General features: G+C 38.8%; 1 protein-coding gene across 2 annotated transcripts in view; it reads left to right on the forward strand.

Moving 5' to 3' along the window:
• The window catches only part of LOC137256606 (DNA mismatch repair protein Mlh1-like), a 222,554-nt gene that overhangs the window by 141,809 nt on the left and 57,594 nt on the right, over positions 1-23,151 (forward strand). For both annotated transcript variants that reach the window (XM_067794487.1, XM_067794486.1), the window contains exons 10-11: positions 14,924-15,017; positions 16,613-16,766. In XM_067794487.1, coding sequence (XP_067650588.1) covers positions 14,924-15,017; positions 16,613-16,766 — 248 coding nt within the window. The remainder of the gene's footprint in view (positions 1-14,923; positions 15,018-16,612; positions 16,767-23,151) is intronic.

Consider the following 23,151-nt stretch of genomic DNA (forward strand, 5'->3'; position numbering starts at 1 on the left):
GTGTAACTGGGTCTTATATACTTGTTGATAAATATGGTAGTTAAAACATTTTATTTTTTTAATCAGAGTAGAGGGATTACCTTAGCTTGTGTTGTACAGGAGTGATCTCCAAATATGTCCAGTTTTGAAAACAAATGAAAGTATGGATGAAGACTGAGTATCTATATCTTTGATCAGAGTAGAAGGATTATCATAGCTTGGGTACTTCCAAAACAATCAATCTGTATTTTAAATTTTCAAAGTACCTTAGTTTGGGTTGTAGAGGAGTAATCTCCAAACTGGGAATATGGGTACAGTACATTATTAAGTGAATGGGTGGTCCATTATATGTGTGTTTTAATTAGTAGTCAGAATGGGAGTAGTCAGAATGGGAAGATACCTGTAAATCATGAAATTAATGTTGTCACAACTTTAATGTGAGTGCATGGGTCTAGTCTAAAATGTGTCACGAAATTAATGTGCACTCAGGAATCTTTGTTGATGAAATGTGACACCTTGAATGTTTGATGTTTATTTTCTAGATCTGTGATGATATATCATAGTATCTGTAATCATAATGCTTAATCAGACGATAAATGTATTGATGTATTGTGATACCTTAAAGTTGTTAATTTTCACTAGAAATTGATGGTTATGTCAAATTTGCACTGCTACTTGAATTAAAAACATACACTTTAAAAGAAAATAACTAAACATAGCATATCATTATGTGCATTGAATCAAAACGTATCAGTCCCAGATATCGCAAAATGTATTGTATCATGAATTTTCTGTATCGTCACACCTCTATTATTTTCACACATTATTTACCAAATAACCTGAATTGAGCTTGTTAAGCAATGAATGGAAATGAGCTGAAGATGTTTTGATTACACTGTCATGTTTGATCACATGATTTGCCTTTTCACAACTTGTCAACATTTCTAAACGTAATCTGAATTGAAACACTTCAGAACTGAGCAAAGAGCACAAAATGATCCTGCATGGTTGGTGAGGTGTCAGCCTGGGAAAGCAAAATTTCAATAATCCCCATTCACGGCAAAGCGAAAACCAGAGTTCAGCTAGAAGTGCCGTGAAAGTGGATGCTATGAAAATATTGGATTCCCATACTTCAGATTAGCACACATCTGAGAGCTTCTTAACTGAGATGAAGTTTCCTGTTTCCTGAGTAAGCTGAGTAGAGAGCTACCTGAATGGGAGTTGTTTCTTATAAAGACACTGTAAATGAATAAATCAGGCTATTTTTAACAATTAAGATAATTAACAATAACAGTACAAGGATGATGAAGAGGTCCAATGACTAGTTAGGAGAGTTGCTGTCTTGCCTCTTGTTCCCTTGGACAAGGTTGAAGTCTGGCTTCATACCATCACTGACAGTTCTGCAGATCCTAAAGCCTGAGCATTCATGGTCTATGTTATGACAACATGGGTGGAACATCACCAGTTTGGACCAGAAGTTTGGAACCACTTTGGCAATCCTTGACATCGAACCACCACCAACATCAAGGGATGGAACCACAGAATAAACAAACTTGTCAGGAAGAGCCATCCGAACGTTTTTGAGATTGTTAAACTGTTCCAGCAAGAACACTCCTACATGGAAGTCGGCATCCAGTGGATCGGAGCACATTGAACAGTCCCACCCAGGAAGAGAAAATGCCGGAATATTGACACCCGCCTGCAGTCACTGAAGGACAACCTCGTCAACAACATCATCGGTGTCATGGACTACACAGATCATGTCACTGACCTGATCCATCTTCAGTCTTCCACCTATATGTGACTTATTGGTGAACAGCCTGTTACTCAATCATTTATTGTTATATATTTATCAAATTTCTACCATGACTTCGATATCAGACAACAACTCACATTTCTTTGTTTTTCTCCTGTATTGAGAGCCTAGGGAATGTGAAGATCTGTATTCAACGTAGATTGACCATTCCTGCGAAATCTGATTGAGGAGGTTTGATCCAGATTTCGCTTTCCATGGCCATAACTGGTCTTGCTGGCTAGCGTGCTTGAGTGACCTTGAGTGATATCTACATGTGACCTGAGATACCTGTAGCGAGGAAGTGACCTGTATCAGTGAAATGTGTAGGGTCAACACTTTGAGGTAGGGTGATTTGCCTTTCAGTAGGTTCAATGGATATCAGTTAGTGCCATGCAAATTTGTGCTCATTTGTAATTACTTTTATGAGAGATGTCTAAATTGTTGTCATATTCTTTATTCTTATGATGAATGCCAACCTGAAGAAAGCAAACACTGACATGATTTTTACGTTTTCTGTCTTCATTTGTCAAAAGTAGACATGGTAACTATAAAATGTCTCATTATCAGTTAATTATTCATTGACTTTCAAGGTCGTAATTATTTGTTGACTTTCAAAGTTGCGGCGACACTTTGAAGATTTCAACATGTAAGCTGCATGTTAAGCTTGTCAGCAGGATATCTCAAGAACCGTTCACTGGATTATCTTCATAATCAACACCAAGCCTATTCTTGGGAAGGTGCAGGGCCCAGTCAATTTGGGTGAAATTCAGTTAAGTTCCAAGGTCACTGCAGCTGTTTTTTTAGGAGTTTCATCCACTGGTCAAGGTCTAAGTGACTCTCCAAAATATGTTTGTTTGAACAACTACGGTGCAAGATATCAAGAGAATTTGAAAGTAATGTTTTCTGTTGCCATTTTACTTCATCTTAAACTACGACTTTCACTTTCATTTCTTTTTGAGTTTGATTTGATAGTATGCAGCAGGGGATTATGAACCTTAGTGACAATGCTTGTTATAGTAATACGAGAAGAGTACAGACACAATTTTTGGAATATCAAAATGCTTCCATTAATTTCATGATTTACAATATGTATGCATGCATAACAAATTTCATGCATGTTACTTTATTGAATGTGTAAAATGACTATATTTGTTAGTATGGCTGTTTGTTCACAAAACATTTCAGTAGAAATACTGGTACCTGTTGCTAAAACTGACAGTAGGGAGCCCTAATCAGTCTTCCACATTCCATATCTGACTAACTGAAGAAGTGATGCCTTGTTTCCATTGGTGTTTACAGTGTTCATTCTGTTCGTCAGTCCTGAAACCTTTTCCGGAGCATATCTCCTAAAGTTTGCATGTTAAGTTCACCAAACATCGCACACATGTTAATCATTAGGCATAGATGTGCCTTTTCCTATTTTGAAGTTTTTCAGAATTTTGGTTTTTGCTGTTTCCATGGAAACATGACTTAGTGCCAAATGTGTTTGATGATTTTTTTCCCTGCAGCGCATCTCTTAAAGTTTTTGCCTTTTGCTGTTTTGAAGTTTCAGAATTTTGGTTTTTGTTGGGTTCATGGAAACACGACTTGGTGCAAAATGTGTTTGATGTTTACCTGGCCACAGCATACCACTGGAACTATATATTCACAGTTCACCAAACTTAAAACACAAGTAAACCATGACACACATATATGCCACATGCTATTTATCCGCAAAATGTGATTATTCAAAGTGTTGTGTTAACTTTTCACTTTTCATGGTGTTTCTTCATATCATATGTACCAATATGTGGTTTATTCTCAGTATCTAGATTAGCTATTTCCTTGATGTTATCAAAATGTGATTTATTTTCTGTATCTACATGGGTAGTTTTGTTCATGTCATAAGTACAAATATAGTTCTTATTGATTCTAAATACTCACTTTTTTTCATTTCATATATGCAAATAAATTTGTACATATCAAGACAATTATCTAACATGTATATGAAGTTTAGTACAGTCAAGGAGAAAGTTAACTGAACTGCTGATCCTTGCCAAATTGTATACTCTTCAAAAAAAGTAGAGGAACCTGAACTTTCAGTTTTGATGTTAACAAACGTTTCAAGGACAGACATCTCATGAACGCACCACCATTTCCCTCTGTTATCACCCCTAAACGCAACGCACGTGTGCTTGCACAATGCACGTGTACAACGTGGAGTCGCATACACGTGCAAGGGGTCCTATTTTTTATTTTGACGTTTTTCAAGAAGGTCAAGAAATCACTTAGAATATTAACTTTGACACATCTCACATCACACATTTGTTAGTGTTTGTTTCTTGTCGTTTTTGTACATGTGCAAATTACATGCCATTCACCAATCATCTTTCAACAGCGAGTACAGTCCAAATAGCTGTGGTTGTAAGGAAGTGCAAATGGTGATGCACTATCAAAACATTCAGTTATATATCAACATTGATTGACTCTAATAAATCTCCAAAATATTTTTAATCGTAAATAAAAGCAATGTAATACCACTGCTTTTTTAAAGAGTATATATCAATATTTCCATGTTCCAAAGTGAGAAGCGGGATTATGTGTGCTGTGCTCACTTCTACACTTGTTTCTCTTCCACTGCAAGAAAATAATCTCTGTGTTCTGGCCCATTTTTCATTTCAGTGTGTCTTCCCACGAGGATTTGTCTCAGGCACAGTCCAGTTTAGAAAGACAACAGGCTAGTTGCTAGCTGCCTCTGTTCCGTCACATATTTTACATTATGTTCTGTGTGATGTATGTCCAGGAAGGTAGGGGTTAAAAGTCAGAAATTATTTTCTTTGAAAATTAGGGAAATATTGTGTGTTTATTGATCCCATGAGACCATGATGACCATCTTTCAGTGCCCTTTAAGAACTACCAGTAATATACTGGTACCTTAGAACAACCGCCAGGGAGTCATTGAAATCACCATCCACTTCATCAACATCTTGTTGTTTTCACATCATTTATGAAATGTGTTATAATGACCTCATGTTCTGTGTCTCCCAACCCTCTTTTTTCCAAAGGCAATGTTTCCATTGAGCTACACAAATACCTGCTTGGCTAACTTTCGGTACATTAGGCTATAAGGCTACTTTATCAAGATGGACCATGGTATTTTCAAATATAACCATGTTCCCCCCAGGGACAATAATCTCCTTTCCCAGCCAATCTACTGATGAAGACAACTGCTCATCATCAGTTTGTTTTAGTATCAAAAGTCCTTCTGGCTTCTATTTCACAGGACCTGTGTCATATGCTTTGTTTGGGTTTGCTTGAATCTGCTTGAGGCTTAGAATTAACATTAAAGTACTTAAGACTCATCATACAGTGACACTGAGACGTGTCACACTCACAAGAACAACAGTCTTACTTGTTCTATATACAAGATGATGATATTCTTCAGAACTCCACAGTGACAGTGTTTCATGCATTCCATCAGCCATCTCAACTGTCAGTCTCCCTGAGCCTGTGGACATGGCCTCTGTAGTATGACGGCATCTTTAGACACATCTCTTTATTGGTTGCTTGGAATAACAACCTTCTCTTGCAGTGCTAAAGCCTTCAATGAAGCAAGTCTAGATTTCCTCAGGTTCTGAATCTACGGTCTCCCTGAGGCTCCTTTTTAATTAAAATGGGTTTGCTTGTATCAAAATTATATATATTCGGAGACTAGGCCTTAATCTATTGAGAAACAAAAACATTACAATTCTGTCAAATATCATTGAATGACTTTGAGTTCGTTATTGTGTCATGTGTTGTCTTGAAAAGTGGAGTATACAGACACATGTGTTGTGAGACATTACTGTAGCACTGAATATCAGCTTTGGACTTACAGAACATTCCGATGTGGTGGTGTCAGCTGCTAGGCTGGGATCTGACCAATCACAGCAGCAGTGATCACAGATATTGACATGTAGGCTTGTCAGGTGTTCAAAGCTGTCTCATCTGGACTGGCGTATTGAATCCTAATTCTGTTTACATTAGCTAAAAAATACCATAGGTTTTATGGGAAAATCTTGACTTAGCTTTCAGATCTGTAGACATGTCATATATGTAGAGAGTGGTGAACATAGCTCTGTTATGGAGGTTGGTGTTTGGTATCAGCTGAACATTCCAAGCCGTCATAAAACTCTGACCTTATGATCAGTATGTGCTGAAGGCAAACCAACATAAACTGTAAATAACGTATCCTGTTTGGGCCTGATGGTGCACATTTGACCTCCTGAACTTTGGGTACCATTGATAAACCGCGTGTATGGTAAACATATTGAAGGTCTCTGTCACTGTCTTCTGAAGTTTGATGTTACCTGAAGGTCTCCCTCTGGTCAGGGATTTACAGGACACCAATTCTTGCATCCTATAAAAATTGACAATGGATGCAACAAAATTTTTAAGCACAGACTCAGGAACTCAGATGAAATCTAATACTTTTTGTAAAAATTCCACTTAAGTAACAATAAGTTACCACTTAATTTGCTGCAAGCTGGGAAATAGTATCATTTGTAATTTAAATAATAAATTTTATGAAATTTAATAATTTCATAATTTCATAATTTAATGTGACGATCATGATACACACTACAGTAACTGTATTTATCATAATATCAAAGTGTTGGGGCCCCCCATTTTATTGCCCTGGACCCCAGGAACCCTCAGGTACAGGACTCAAGGTGAATCCCTGCTGTGCAACTTCGAAAACTTTACAGATTTGTTTGTTTTGTCAATGACTTGTGTAACAATGTCATAGTATTGGAGTGTAACTAGGTTTAATGTAATTCTGGAGATTCTTGGAAAATGCCTTTTGGCTTCAATATCAATATAATGAATTTGACACAACATAAAAGTACATACATGATACATGTATGGCTCTGCCCAGTTGCATATTTAAGCTCAGAGGAAAAAATACACTGGAGGGGTGCCTTCACAGGATGAAATTTGGTCTAACAATGTTCATAAATATACTGTACAAGTACAAACTGTGGCTTTGAAATACAGACTATAATTATTGATGTATAGCCTCCACTTGCTAGATTACATATATGATAGCAAAACGTTTAGGGGATTTTTTAAACATCTTGGAAAAAGATGGAACTCACACTGTTATGTTCATAATAATTGTTAAAAAGTCTTAAGTTAAACCACAGAGATCATCTTGCAGCCCATGGACATTTCACTTCGTGTATGAGCATGAACTGGCAACATGTGACTTGATATATCTGCAGAACAATTAATTTCATATTTATACCAGTATTTCATGCTGGAGAAACGAAAGGGAAAACCTCTTGTCAGACAGGACACAGTTTACTATAAAATGTGTAAAACCCTTAATCTGACATACAGTTAGATGTACAAAGTTGTCAACAAATCTCTTACCTCCGGGATGGTGTTAAAATCAAAACCAGGTAACAAACACAAACTGGATAGCTCTGATAAGGATGTCATGCGCCATGCAGTTTCTAACCTGTATGAAGGCAAAACCCCACTGACATATGGTAAAAGAGAAGAGAAGATCAAAGATACAATAAATACGAAAGATACAGTAAATGTCTCGAAAACTGCAGTTATTGTAGCTGTGGTAGAAATAGGGTTCAGGTACACCAAAGGTTAGCTGTGCTTTGAGAAAAGTAGTCAATCCGCAAGTCCATGTGATCACCTCAGAACAGTCGAAGAATACCACAATTTGGGGTTTCAAATTATATACCTTGATGAAACCTGATGTAATAAAAATCACTTAACTGATCAGATGTGATTACCATAGTGAAATGAATGGGCAGGTATTTTTGGATGTTTTCAAAAATCAACTTTTAACACTGCTGGACGAACCAAGCGTTATCAGTTTGGATAACGCCAGTTACCATAACCTGTATGTCCCTGGTCCCATCACACCCTCCATGAGCAATCTCATGGCTGAGACAGTTGCAGGATTTTCTCGTTTCCTGTCACATGCTTTACAGGCAATCAGGAACAATGATTCATGGGTAAAATCCAACAGCACAAAAGGCCAATCCAGCACTTCACTGATGAACTAGGTGCAAAACAAGGCCACATCGTTTTATGTACACCTGTACTGCACTGTGAACCCATTGAGGTCATCTGGGGTAACTGTAAGAAGTTTATTGTTTGCAATAATGTCACATTCAAGCTTTCAGAAATTAAAGAGCTTGTGCATGCTTCTTTTGCGAGAATTACTCCAAAAGTGTGGCTGAAGACTGTGTTCTCAAAATCAAGGACGAATAATGGCATGAACAGCAGCTGAAATGCACCTGTTGTAAATCTTCTTGAGTCCTTGACCACCAGTGATACTGACTCTTGATATTTTGAGATGGTCCTTGCCATACACTGCTGGAGCATCACATGAATGCTGTCACTCAGTCTGGGTCACAGTATATGTTGTTTCTTAGAAGTGTCTCTAACATGAATTTTCTGTAATGTTTTCAGTATCTTATTAGTAATCAGTATGATTACTCATATGCTATATTAGGTCAGATTGGTGTAAATGATTATATATGAGTTTTGAATCTGCAACATGAACCATTATCAAATATTGTGAAAGAGCATTTTGAAAGCATTTCTTGCATTCCCTTAGTTTACCTTGCTTTATGAAACAAATGTTTTCCCTCTCAGTCCTAAGCCAAATGCTTGAAATATCCCTATCTTTTAGGATGTCTTGGGAGCAGTAACAGTGTTGTCCAGTAATTAGTAAAACACTTCAACCCACCAAAACTTCTTGTTGATATGGAACTGGCCAGAGAATGTATCAGGTTCCTCCAAACAAACAAAGTTTGTCCCACTGTTGAAACACTGTCCACATGTTTGCAGATCAACTACTTGAGTATTAACCATGTGATCTGATGGATGGCGACAAGCACAGGTGTTCAACATCAAGATATGCAATATGGGTGATAAGGCCGATGTGTCATATTACCTGATGTTAATGTTCTCTTCATTGGCCTAGGAGTACATGGTTGCTATTGAGATTAAATTTCCACGTGATTGTCTCTGTCCTGACATCCCATTGTCTACAAGGTTACGTAAAGGAGCCACTGTAACATTGTCCAGACAAGTACAAGGAACTGTTCAAGATGCATATTGACTGAAAAAAGGCAAAATTTCAGAAGAACAATTGTTCAGATTACTGTGACACTCAGAGCTCCAGATAATTTTTCAAGCAATTGGGTATTTACTCCCATGTCTGTTTATGTATGAGTAATTGCATGTTTTGAGGAGTAACTAGTATGTTGTATACTCCCACTAGTTAAAAGAATTGAGTACTTTTACACAGAGTTTCTTATCCTTAATAACTCTCCTACATTTATAAATACATGTATAAGTGCTTCTCAATCGACTAAAAGCTGTTATTACCAAATGATTTTCAGCCATTTTTAAATACCCAACATGGACGTCATATGACTGTTAGCGTAAACTCTGGACAGTGGCTACTGCTATAACAGTATATGTAATTTATATGGGTATCAACTACCATTTACTAATGCTGCTGTAGAGATTGGGAGCCATGATGAATCATAGGCAAACCAATTAGTTAATTGACTAAGTACACAGGGTATCATAGACCTATTGGGTTTTAAGTGATTCTTTTTTTGTACTCCTAGATTTGTAATCAATTATGTAACTGAGCTCTGGACACTTTAGTCTTGACTTAATGTGTTGAGAAAGCTGGAGTGAGTGATATAGAGACATGCCTGTCTGTCTGTCTGTCATATAACGTCAGACGTCAAGACAGATGTGATATGACTTGATGTTGTTACCATGGGCATGTGTACTGGGACAGTAACTTGATGTTACCATGGGCATGTATACTGGGACTGAGCCATAACTTGATGTTGCCATGGGCATGTGTACTGGGACTGAGCCATAACTTGATGTTACCATGGGCATGTGTACTGGGACTGAGCCATAACTTGGTGTTACCAATGACATGTATACTGGGACTGAGCCATAACTTGATGTTACCATGGGCATGTGTACTCAGGGACTGGGCCATAACTTGATGTTACCATGGGCATGTGTACTCAGGGACTGGGCCATAACTTGATGTTACCATGGGCATGTGTACTGAGACTGAGCCATAACTTGATGTTACCATGGGCATGTGTACTGGGACTGAGCCATAACTTGATGTTACCATGGGCATGTGTACTGGGACTGAGCCATAACTTGATGTTACCATGGGCATGTGTACTGGGACTGAGCCATAACTTGATGTTACCATGGGCATGTGTACTGAGACTGAGCCATAACTTGATGTTACCATGGGCATGTGTACTGGGACTGAGCCATAACTTGATGTTACCATGGGCATGTGTACTCAGGGACTGAGCCATAACTTGATGTTACCATGGGCATGTGTACTGAGACTGAGCCATAACTTGATGTTACCATGGGCATGTGTACTCAGGGACTGAGCCATAACTTGATGTTACCATGGGCATGTGTACTGGGACTGAGCCATAACTTGATGTTACCATGGGCATGTGTACTGGGACTGAGCCATAACTTGATGTTACCATGGGCATGTGTACTCAGGGACTGAGCCATAACTTGATGTTACCATGGGCATGTGTACTGAGACTGAGCCATAACTTGATGTTACCATGGGCATGTGTACTCAGGGACTGAGCCATAACTTGATGTTACCATGGGCATGTGTACTCAGGGACTGGGCCATAACTTGATGTTACCATGGGCATGTGTACTGAGACTGAGCCATAACTTGATGTTACCATGGGCATGTGTACTCAGGGACTGAGCCATAACTTGATGTTACCATGGGCATGTGTACTGAGACTGAGCCATAACTTGATGTTACCATGGGCATGTGTACTGGGACTGAGCCATAACTTGATGTTACCATGGGCATGTGTACTCAGGGACTGAGCCATAACTTGATGTTACCATGGGCATGTGTACTGAGACTGAGCCATAACTTGATGTTACCATGGGCATGTGTACTCAGGGACTGAGCCATAACTTGATGTTACCATGGGCATGTGTACTGAGACTGAGCCATAACTTGATGTTACCATGGGCATGTGTACTCAGGGACTGAGCCATAACTTGATGTTGCCATGGGCATGTGTACTGGGACTGAGCCATAACTTGATGTTACCATGGGCATGTGTACTGGGACTGAGCCGTAACTTGATGTTACCATGGGCATGTGTACTCAGGGACTGAGCCATAACTTGATGTTGCCATGGGCATGTGTACTGGGACTGAGCCATAACTTGATGTTACCATGGGCATGTGTACTCAGGGACTGGGCCATAACTTGATGTTACCATGGGCATGTGTACTGGGACTGAGCCATAACTTGATGTTACCATGGGCATGTATACTGGGACTGAGCCGTAACTTGATGTTACCATGGGCATGTGTACTGGGACTGAGCCATAACTTGATGTTACCATGGGCATGTGTGATGTTACATACAAGTTGTAGTACTTAAATAAGACTAGTGTCAAAAGCTTTGGATTCAGGCATCCAACTACTGAGACTAAATCAAATGTGCAATCTGATCTTCAGTATATCATGTTTTCATCTCAATTATCTTTTTGTATATACAGAAATAGTGATTTTAATCAAGATATTGTTACAAAAGACATCAATGTCTATTTATGTATTGTTTGATGATATACAAACATAATATATTTTAATCAGTGCACAAATATGAGAGGAGGATAAGAGATTAGTGGAGTTTTGGGAGATGGTAGCATGGGAACTGCAGAGTATGTGTATGATTGACATGAAATCAAAGGAAATGACAATTGACTTCTGATGCAAAAAGGACAAAATAAAACCATTGTCTATTGAATAACAGTAGATACAGTAGAAGAATATAAATATCTGGATACAATGATTGGTAATCAACTTTTGTGGAAATCGAGATTTCTGAATGTGAGAAAAGTTACATTTTCACTACTCTCAAAGAAATTTGACTTGTAATGTTCACCATCAACTATATGTCAAACTTTTCACATTCTGTCTCATAAACCAAAAATTAATTAATAATCTTTAGTGAAATAATGTTTCATCTCAAGGCCATGTAAGTTATGACTTAATTATCCTAGAATAGCATTGTTAATACCACTAAATTGCTAAGTGTGACGTAAAACTTCACACTCACTCACTCACCCACTCTCTCTACCTAGTTAAGATTAACCAGTGTTCGAAATTAACATTTTTTCGCAAGTACTTGCTACCTGTTTCACAGCTAGGTAGCAAAATCCCTTAGCAGGTAAGTTTTCTTTTGTATTGTTGTTCATTTGTAACACTGTCAGAACATAGAAGAATATTATCTTCGGAAGAAAGAAAGTTCAGCTTACCTTCAAGAAATATTTCTTGAGTGTGTAGACTGTAGAAGCCATTGTAATATAAGAAATGTGAGCAATATTTCCTTGCCAAAAAACTAGAAAAAATATTTCTCATGAGTCATTTTTCCCATTTATGATTCATTTGTGGAACAGTTTATCATCAGAAGTTGTGAGTGAGGGAGTTTAATTTTACTCATTTCACAGCAACAGCTTCACAATCTCTAGATGTGAGAAATTGCAAATCAAGTATATGAACATCCAATACCTCAGTTTTACTGTACTTTTCATGCATATTAAACACCTTAAGACACTACCTATTGTCTCAAGCAGCTTAAGTTGCAATCATGAGAGTGTGGTTATTTATAATCATCCTCCATGTTGGGTAATCCATGTGAACATCACTATTTCTTTCATTGTCTTTGATGCAAGATGTTTGTGATTACATTTCTGTGATGTATATGTTTTATCTTGTCTTTTGAAAAGCATTCCAGATCTGACTAGTCACAAGAATGAAATCATTTATAAATGTACATCTTTAGGTGAGCTGTCAGTGTTAATGTGTGTCTGTTCAAACAGTCAACTATTGGTGGCACCCACCTGGCCTATCAGTCCACTTTTGAAGAGGTCATATTAAGGTGATGCCATATTGGCCACTAGAGATACCTGCATAAGTAATTATTAAAAGATGAGCAGGGCTCCAGATAAGGGCTGTATCAGCGTATGTACAGATACAAAATATGCATGATACAGTAGGAAAAAAATTGGAAAATTTAGCAGATACACACCACAACAATGGTGTATGATCTTAGAATCATCTACGGATGTATTTATCTCAGAGAGTATTGCGTTATTGTTTACTGACCTACCGTCTGGAAAGAGCGCCTCCGCTTGACCCCGGCTTGATGTTTCAGTGTTTTTTTACAATTTGTCATTCTCATGTCTGTTTACCATGTCAGCTGGCATGTAATTTGTATATCTGGATCGGTGGCCATTTCAAATTTATTTGCAGAGAATATACGTAAAAAAAAACAAGGCAACAATATAAAAAAATGGTCTTTATTTCGGATATTAACAGTTACCTCGGATTAAATGCGAAGTTTTCTTGTGAAGTGCCTGGATTGCTATCAAATGCCGGTTGACATCATCAGTAGAAAGTGAAACAGCTGGAAAAACGTAAGATCTTATACCCCATGTATAGATTCAGTACTCTAAATGTACTCATAATTTTTCCCGGTACTCTTATATTGAAAAAAATAAGGTGTACATACTCCTCATGTTGAAAAATTATCTGGAGCCCTGGATGAGGGTCCTCCATTTTGTATTGCAGTCATTCTCTAGATATTGATCATGGCAAGGGATAAGTTTTTCAAAAGTTCTTACAAAAAGAATCTTTTTATTCATGTCAGTTTTCATTTGTTTGATTGAAAGTTTCTTACATATTTTGTAAACAGACAAAAGGTATTATATAATTGGTAGATTAAATTAACAACTGAGATTACTAGTGGTAGTTTAAAGCATTGTAAAATTTTTGTCTGCCTAGGAGGGTACATAAGTCCCCCAAAATTCAAAGAAAAAAGTGTTTCTATGATGTTCCGTAATTGTTAATATAGGTCCATGCCAGTAAGAAATGTACTGCAAGTCTGAATGATGACCTACCTTTCAATTGATTGCAGTCTGTAGCCTGTTTTTGTTATGTATTATGTACTCTTTATAAATAGACCTGTGAAGGTCCTGGGGTCGAATAGGCCTTCAGCAACCCATGCTTGCCATAAAAGGTAACTATGCTTGTCATAAGAGGTAACTAATGGGATCAGGTGGTCAGGCTCGTTGACTTGGTTGACACATGTCATCGGTTCCCAAATGTGCAGATCAATGCTCAGGTTGTTGATCACTGGACTGTCTGGTCCAGATTATTTACAGACCGCCGCCATATAGCTGGAATATTGCTGACTGTGGCATAAAACTAAACTCACTCACTCACGCTTCATAAAAAAGAAACTTGACATTCTGTTTTGGAGTTTATTTACTGAGTGCATACAACTGTTTCAAACATGACATCATTGCACACTTACACACTTACAGTACAATCATCACTTTACAAATTACTGAAACATCAGCAGCAGCCATTCCCCCACATGTTGGGATTCGGCATGGATTCGTTTGTCAAATATTTTCCTAAAATTCGATTTTTTCCTATGTAAAGTTTTTTGTTTTGTTTTTGTTTTTGTTTAAAAGAATATATATATAGACATATCTTTTTATGATTCCTTGCTAGCTGTAACTGTATATCTGTGATATTGTAGGTGTTTTACTTTCTTTACAGCACCCTATTTTTCAATATTCTGCAACATTTACTAACATTTAGGAAAAACAACAAAAACGTTATACAGACCTTCATAGTTTAATTCTCAAACATCGATATAAACTTAAGTCGGCAGTACACATCACATCTTGAGTAGGTTTGATGACAAAGCACCAACACCTTTTTCTGTGTTTGAGAATTCGTAACTTTGGTGCAGACGACCAACTTATATTTGCTTATATTTGCTTATACTCAGTTCCACAGGTTTAACAAAACAAAAGCTGAACAATTGGAAGTCTAGACTTTGCATACCCCTCTGACAAAAGTTCTAGAATCTGTACTTTACTGAGAAAGTGTAGTCCGAAATATGCCAGCCAGAATTTTCAAGGGTATGAATTCTTTGGATAAATGACATTAACTGATTTCTAATCTGAGAACAACTGTATTTGTGTGATGTATTTTAGCTTAGCTGAAGTTTTCTTTGATATGTTTCAGATCGCCTTGTTGATTCTACAAGTCTACGAAAAGCTTTAGATGCAGTGTATCAAGCCTACCTCCCCAAGAATACTCACCCTTTTGTGTATATGAGGTAAGATGTTGCACACTTAGGAAATTTCTTTGTCAGTTACTGTCTCTTTGGTGATGTACCAAATGCTGTAATATATTTCTGGGTAAAAAGTGTTTTATGATTGTTCATCTTCCAGTAACATATAGTCTATGCCCAGTATGCATTTCAGTATGTTTTATGAAACTTATCAAACTTCAGAAATCAGCTTATTACCATTGTCCAATTCTTACTGTCAACATATAGTCCTTTTTCTACCACATAGTTCGAATTATTTCCTTTTCCTATTCCAGAGATCAGTCTGCTGCCCTTAACCTACTCCAGAAATCATCTACTGTGTACAGCTATTATTGTCATTTTTTTTGGCCTTTGTCCTTTTTATACCACAGAGTTCAGATTAATGTCCTTGCCTCTTCCAGAGATCAGCTTACTCCCCTTGCCTAAGTACTTATAAACCAATCCAGTTTGGGTTGTTAAGCCCGACACCTACTTTGTTTTTAGTACTAAGGGGGACAGCCAATAACTCATGACAATGGTGTCACTGCTGGGGGAATGTGATTGCAATTGTTACCAATGCAAATGATGAATTTTGCTTATGGTTACTTTGGTATCCATCGTTTATGAATCACATTAAAAGAGGAATTTGTCGTTAAACTTTTGATTTTTAATATATTATAGTTGACAGATTGAAACTTGCGAGTGAAAAACTGTTTTATACCCCATGAAAATTCATCTCAGCCAGCTTCTGAGAGTCCTAGGATACTAGCATAGTTTCTTTCAAACCAATTACTCTATCTAGCAATACACGTCAGAGAGATTAGTAGGGGAAGAGTAACTGTTGTTTGTTTTGCTTTTCAAAAAATTGTAATGGGTTTCTGTCATCTTAGTGATTTAAAAGAATGGTAAATTGTTTGCCTAGTTCTGCTTTAAAATCATATGAATCTGATCTATGAATCAGTTCAATAATTCATTATTATTTCAATACCTTTCCACTTTTACTAAAGAACACACAATTCTCCTTGCATATTTTGCACTATTTCCAGATACTGTAAGCCTTCACATTGTGCTTCTGAAATTTTAAACATGGTAAAATGTGTGACATATTTAAAAATATCAAGGAGCGAAGGCAGCAGTATCCACCACCCATTTCGGTGGATCCTAACTGAAATCAGATCACTCTCAAAATTGTTTATATTATGTCATAGCTTTCTAGCCTATCTCATTTCAGCTTTATGGTGTACCATCTCAATGCCCAATATTGACTGAAAAATTTTTTAGTTACGAGAATCATCTGTGTTTATAGCACAAAGTTTCACACTTACTGATACACTTCAAATGTTTTATCGTGACTGTCATGGTTTTCTCAATGGTGCACATCAAATCACAGTAACATGAAATAGATGTTGCAAGTGTAAATGGCATGAGTTGAAGTACATCGCTTCAAAGTCATTGTTTGCCCCCTGGATTGGTCTGTTGTTTACTTACTGTCTTTGTCTTATTCCAGAGATTAGGGATTGCCCTTCCCAGTTTCTGAGCTATTAGTCAACATATATAAATGCGTTTGAAAGATCAGAGAGAAGGCAAACATGTTTGTACTTATGACAGTGTTCATTGTTCAGCCTAGAGATATCTCCTCAGAATGTTGATGTCAATGTTCATCCAACGAAGCATGAGGTTCACTTCTTGCATGAGGACGCCATCATCGAGAGTATTCAGGCTACAGTGGAGTCCAAGCTTCTTGGCTCAAATGCTTCCAGGACATTCTTTACACAGGTGAGGAAATCGCTGCATAATTTACACAATTTATTCCTCTCTTCACTTGTATTCATCGCTGCATATATCGTAACATTTGATGAAAACTTGTTTACGTTGCAAATATTGGTTATCTGTGTTTAACCCGCATTTATATCATCCGTCCTGTATTGAGGTTTTGCTCTTTCAGCTCCCGTTGTATCCTTCGTAAAAATGTAACAATTAAGCAATTCAGTATTTATATATGTACTGTTCTCAAGCATGCAAAGGATTATAATAGAAATCATAAATAAGTCATGTCAGGTAAAAATATTAATAACAGCGCTAATAACCGTCTGTTGGCCGACGCTGAAATTCATCGTTCCAGTAAATTGCAGAGTGGCTTCCGGGAGCAGTCATCTGGTGCAGTGGCATCTTCCGTCTCCAACCAGAAGAGGTCATCATCTTATGAGTTGCTGCCATCCCAGACTAAGAAGCACAAATCTGCATGGGCAGTTGGGAAGTAGAAATTGTAAGCTTTGAAGACTTTGTCAAGTTCTCAGCGTGTTTCTTCACAGAAGTCAAGGTCATTTTCGGAGATACTCCTGTTTTTGACAACCTGACCTGATTTTCAGTCGACCTGTTACGCCAGCTAGAGCAACAGAGACAGTTTCTACTCTTGCACAGGACTCGGGTGAACCCCTACAGCAATCGCAGACACAACACTTGTCATCCCCTTCATCACAACCACAAGTTTCGGCGCAGAGCTTTGACCCAGACCTGTTCATGCAGCAGTTTATGGAGAAGATGATGTCCACAATGGAAATACTTCGCAGAAGAAAAACTCTTAAGTCTTCCACTCTGCTGTCAGCAACCGTATGTGGCAGTGCTACAAGTACATTGATGCAATCAGACCAAGAATACAATAGTCACAAGGTCCTGCACAAAGCTGCCACTGGCAGCTGATCAGATGCTCACCTTTAAGATGATGCCCTGCATGAGGACACCCACACGCAAGTGTTCAGTCCAAGTCTGGATTACAGGACAGCAGAAGTTATCAGTCTACCTCGAGGAACAGTCAACCACCTCCAGATGACGCAGGCGTAGGGACTTTACATGTAGAAATTGTTCAAGTCACCGTAAGCATGAGTCTTCATTGCTGTCAGACTTGGAGGATCATCACTGAGGCTACGAATCTCGGGATTTATCTGCATGAAGGACTCCTCTAGAGATGATTATCAGTAGTGCTCACCTGCACACAAGCCTGTGTGCATTGACACTTACCAATTGAGGATAAGGGGTTGTCATTTGTCCAGACCCAGAGGTAACATCTTGGATTGATGATGGTTTGGACTGAACATCACCTTCCAAGGAATCTAATGATGCACATACAGTCATCCCTCGCCATAACGAGGGTCAAAAATCACTAGACATGATAACTTAATTGTTGTTCCTGTTATATGCTGCCTGGTATTCAACTAAGCTGGAAATAGCGATCAGCTGTGCTCAGATGTTTGGGTCCAGTGTACCGGTGATTCAGGTAAATCCGATCCGAGTGTGTTTTACCACGCGATAGCCCAATGTGTTGTTGTGTACCCTATAATTCAACTGATGGCATGTCTTGTCTTTCATAAGTTACTACTATAATGTTGGTATGATTATTATTGAGAAAACCCTGCATGTTTTAAGCATCTGAAATGCAGTGGATATGTACGATAAACACTGTCAGTTGCCATCCACACTGAATTTCGCTAGTTTATGTAATTTATCTGAGCACAACAGCAGATTTTTTATGAACTATTTTCGATTTCTTGGAGGGGTGTGGTTACAATTCAACCTTTTATATGGGAGCCATGGATTACCCCTCGGTTTAACCGAATTCTAAGTATTGCTCAGCGGGTCATTGTGAGGGATGATTGTACTTATAAGATGATTTATGACGATTTTGACATGTTCACCATTCTGCCAATTTAACCTATCTGTAGGGTTCCAGAGAATCTACACACAGCTTTTGATAAAGTAGCTAAACATCAGGATCAGCATATACCGCTGTTCAACCCAAAGAAGTTTCCCCTGCACTGCATGGAACCGTTTACCATGGCTCCTGATGTAGACGAAGACTACAAGCTTATATCAGAGTCTCGCAGCAGGTCTTGAAAGGTTGAAGATAAGAAGTTTGTACACCTGGATACAACTACCTGATGCTCGTTTTACGGACTTACATGATCAAGTGTCCTCAACAAAGCCATGATTTCACAATTCCAGGACCCAAACTCCGAGGAAGATTGAATGATCTTACCTGCATTACTATCCCCTAAGAAAGACCAGATATTATCTTTGAACACTTGACGTCAACTTCTGCTGGACTAGCCCTCTCAGCATGTACTTGGAGTGAAAACTACACTTAACCTTTACTTAAAATGCCTTTGCCGGCCTCAACTTTATTTGACTGCAGTATTGCAGTTGCAATGAATGCTCCTTCAGAGTCCCTCAAAGTAATGATGATCAAATCCATTGACACATGCGCCAACGTGATACATCAGATGTTGCAACATTACTCAAGTAAATCCAAATTTCCGGGGTACAGAAGGACAAGGATAGAAAGTTCTCTGTCTCCAGAGGCAGAAGAGGCTGTTTTTGTCAGCCTATAGGAAATAACAAGAACACCTCAGGATGAGGCCATTCACCTAGAGGTGCCAAGTTTTCCAAGCGTTGAAGTTCAGGTTCAGAGCAAGTGGTATCGACATCAACAGTACTGGGAAAATTGGGGAATACTACAGGACCACTGTGTCTCAAGCTCTGTGCAGAGGATACAAGACTGAGTCACTGAGCCACTCCACTATGAACAAGAGAGCCAATTGTCTTCAGCTATGCGATCAAACAGATGGAAAAAATGGACGGTGTCATCACAACTCTACTTGCCAAGGAGTTTGACCTCACCTCACACTAGGATTTTATTTCCTAATTTTCAAGCTCTCACAAAAAACACCAGAGAAAAATTTCGTCTCATATACAATATGAAAAGCGTGCAGATTTCAAGGCGATACATCTTCTTACATTCTTCCTACATTTGGCAGACTACCTCACAAGCACAGATCTCCGAGCGCATACCTGCGAAAATGTCTACAGTTCCTGTTCAAGGGGCATCACTTTCAGTTGTGCGTCCTACCATTTTGAATATTGGCATCCCCCGGGCTGTTTGCTCAAGTGACCAAACCTATCGGACAAAATCTACATCAACGAGGTCTATGCAGTGCTTTCTACGTCAACGATGGGATTCAAATACATCAAGATCCCAGTCATCTCAGACTTCAGCTAGATTTCACCATTTGTCTACTAACACAGTTAGGATGGCTTGTAAATCTACTCAAATGGGAGCTAGAACCATCACAGGATCTCCAATTCCTAGAAATATGATTCCATACAACACACAGAAATATGAATCGCACAGAATATGCAACAATGTAACATCACAGGCAAGCACTTCATTAATGGAAATATTGTTTCACTCTCCTTCACATATTATCACTCTGCACTTCTGCAAATATGAATTTAAGGAGGATTTTAACAATAAAAAGTATGCAAACATTTTATCCATTTCCGAAACTTGTTTGATATCATTTTTTTTCTTCACTTTTGTCGTTGCATCATTAATTCTTGTTGGGGCATTGTTATCCATCTTGGAACTGGCTGAGGTTTTTATTGGCATTTACTAATCATCTGTCAAGTGTCCAGCTCCCTGTGGTATAGCAGGCATGCTTACTGAACCACTTGACTTGCTCACAACCTTCTCCACTCACAGATTGATTGGGATTGCTGTGTTGCTGATAAATGAAGGAAGGGAGTGTGCCTAAAGAAATATTTTGTCAGATTTTACATTTTTTCATTCTCCAAGGGACCATTCCAGCAAAACTAATATCATTTAGAATGATTATCAAACAGATGCTTTATCCCTCGCAGATCCTGCTGGAAAACTTGCAGCACATGTGTAACACAACACGCTTCGTCAATCCAGGCTAATTTTATTGTAAGGAGAAAGTACAGGTTTAAACGGGCGATGGTTCTGGCTCTGGCTCTGACCCTCAGTCTCGCTCGGGACCTTTTCTGCTGCGGGCTGCTGGAGATGGTTGTTGGTTGTGTCTCGGTCGTCTGCCTGACGCTGTCTGCCGCCTCTCCGCCTCTCTTCGAAAAACCTTCGTTTTTATGGGCAGAAGTGTGCGTCCTATTTTGAGCCCCCCTGACCCAATTCGTGACTCTATCATCACGTTTTTTTGTCAGGTATGTCATACCGACATCTTTAAGCTGTTTGTCACAACTGGTCGTCGACACTTGGCCTATAGCCTCAGGCTGACGTATCTGGTCGTGATCCTTCACCTACTATTCTAGGCAGTTTAACTGACACAGTGCCCCACATGAACTACTTCTTTATACCGATGGTCATCTATCAAGACTGTCCATCGTCAGCAAAAATATACACGCACCTGTCAGCTTCAGTAACCAGTCCAAGCATACGTGACTCTCTTCAGGTAGCTTGACCCTCGTTACAGTTTTCACCACATAGCTGTGTTACACTCGCCCCCATCTACTAAGAAATATCCGGAGGAGATTTCTTTAAAACCGAGCCAGTTTCAGAGCCGTTTAACAGAACCAAGTCTACTACAATAATGCCCATATTCACATTATATTACAATCATCTCCGCATTAACAATACAATTATACATGTAGATGTACAATTCTGATCTATTATCCATACAAGTGCTGACCGATTTATCAGTATATTCGATATACATGACTGTCAGTGTCCGTGTTTTCCTTTTAACCGAGTTAGGGTCACACACTGTCACAATATTATTAACAATTCCAGTCACCATTATAATCTATGTATGTATTGACTGTTTCTATTTACGCATGTGGAGAATTCCGTCCTCCCAACACTAATTGAAAGTGTCCTTGAATGTCGGTGCATTTGTTTCACTTCTAAGTGCGGCCATTAGTCCCTTTTATGCTTCACTGTAGACCGGGAAGATCAACATCACACTGGTTGCACTGAGGAGGTCTCCCAACTTACACATTATGTACACATTATGATGCCCGTCCCTTAGGGCTCTAGGAACACACCGTCGTACCGTCAGACGAGCACACCCTTCTGGCCTTCCCTGGACACCTTTCCTCATGAATCCAAAGCCGGATAGAGGCGACGCACTGCATGGTTCACAGTTTCCACGTCTTCTTCTTTAAATGGCGCAGAGGGTATCTCCCCTCTGTGGGCAATAACCCTGCCCTCCGGTTCCACCGTCGCCACGTGGTGTCCCACGACCAGCCCTGTGTTTTCTTCTCCGTCCTGACGTAGAGGCGCAGAACAACCACCGTGTCTGAAGGATGAAACTTCTCCTCCCGAATTAATCGGCGCCATCTCGTAACTAGGAGTGCCCCTGGCATCTCTCCTACCCCTCACTCTCCGGGTTAACCATCTCTTAAACCTGTGGTATCCTAAAACTATCCCTATGATAGTAACTACGATTACTATAGCCAATATGGCATATGGCCATTTTGGATCCTTATCCTCCATAACTTGATTCTGCATTCCCTTCAATTCATTCACTAACTGATCCATTGATATTGTTTCGAGGTCTTTTAACTGATCTGGCAATTTCGTTGTGTTCATCGTACTGAGGGTAGAATGAACCGGTTCCCACCATTTTAGACTTGTAATATTAAATACTTTGATAGCTTCAAAGAAAGATTCTTCTACAGGAAATTGACTTTGTTTCTGGTAATGTGGTGGCAATGTCACGTGATCATTTGAGGCATAACAGCCTATATTTAGCCTCACGATGCCTAATGGGGGTTCAACAATAACTGTCGAGGCTACTACTACATTATCGTGGCAGATAACAGAGAAGCTTAGTTTTCTCATGGTTGTAACTACCCACACGCCATCAGATAAGTATTCTGCTAAAGGTAAAACAGATTTCAACCTGATAATGGCTTTGCATTTGTCTTCCAAGTCAGCTTTCTTATTCACGAATAACGTAGTGATACACAACTTACTTAGGTTTATAGGATAAACAGGGCTTTTGATAGAACAATAACCAGTCACGGGCCTAGTACATTTTTCTAATTCCTCGGAAGTAAGTAATACAAATTTAGTCCGCTCCACATTTACCGCAAGTGAATCTGCTTCGAGCTGGTATTGTGCCACCATGTTATCTAATTCATTAGATTGGAGATTCTCCATAAACCTGGGTACTGGTAGATTATGAACTTTATAAACTTCATACTTTCCACTAACATCTAACAAAGGAATTTTTAAAATCACTGAAATCTTATGTTCATATATAACCGTAGAACTTTGCAAAGTTCTATAAAATCGCCATAACTCTTTGCTAGGATCTTCTGGCAATTGTACTGTACGAGGCAAGTGGTT

This window comes from Haliotis asinina, chromosome 11, assembly GCF_037392515.1.
Source record: "Haliotis asinina isolate JCU_RB_2024 chromosome 11, JCU_Hal_asi_v2, whole genome shotgun sequence".
NCBI lineage: Eukaryota > Metazoa > Mollusca > Gastropoda > Lepetellida > Haliotidae > Haliotis > Haliotis asinina.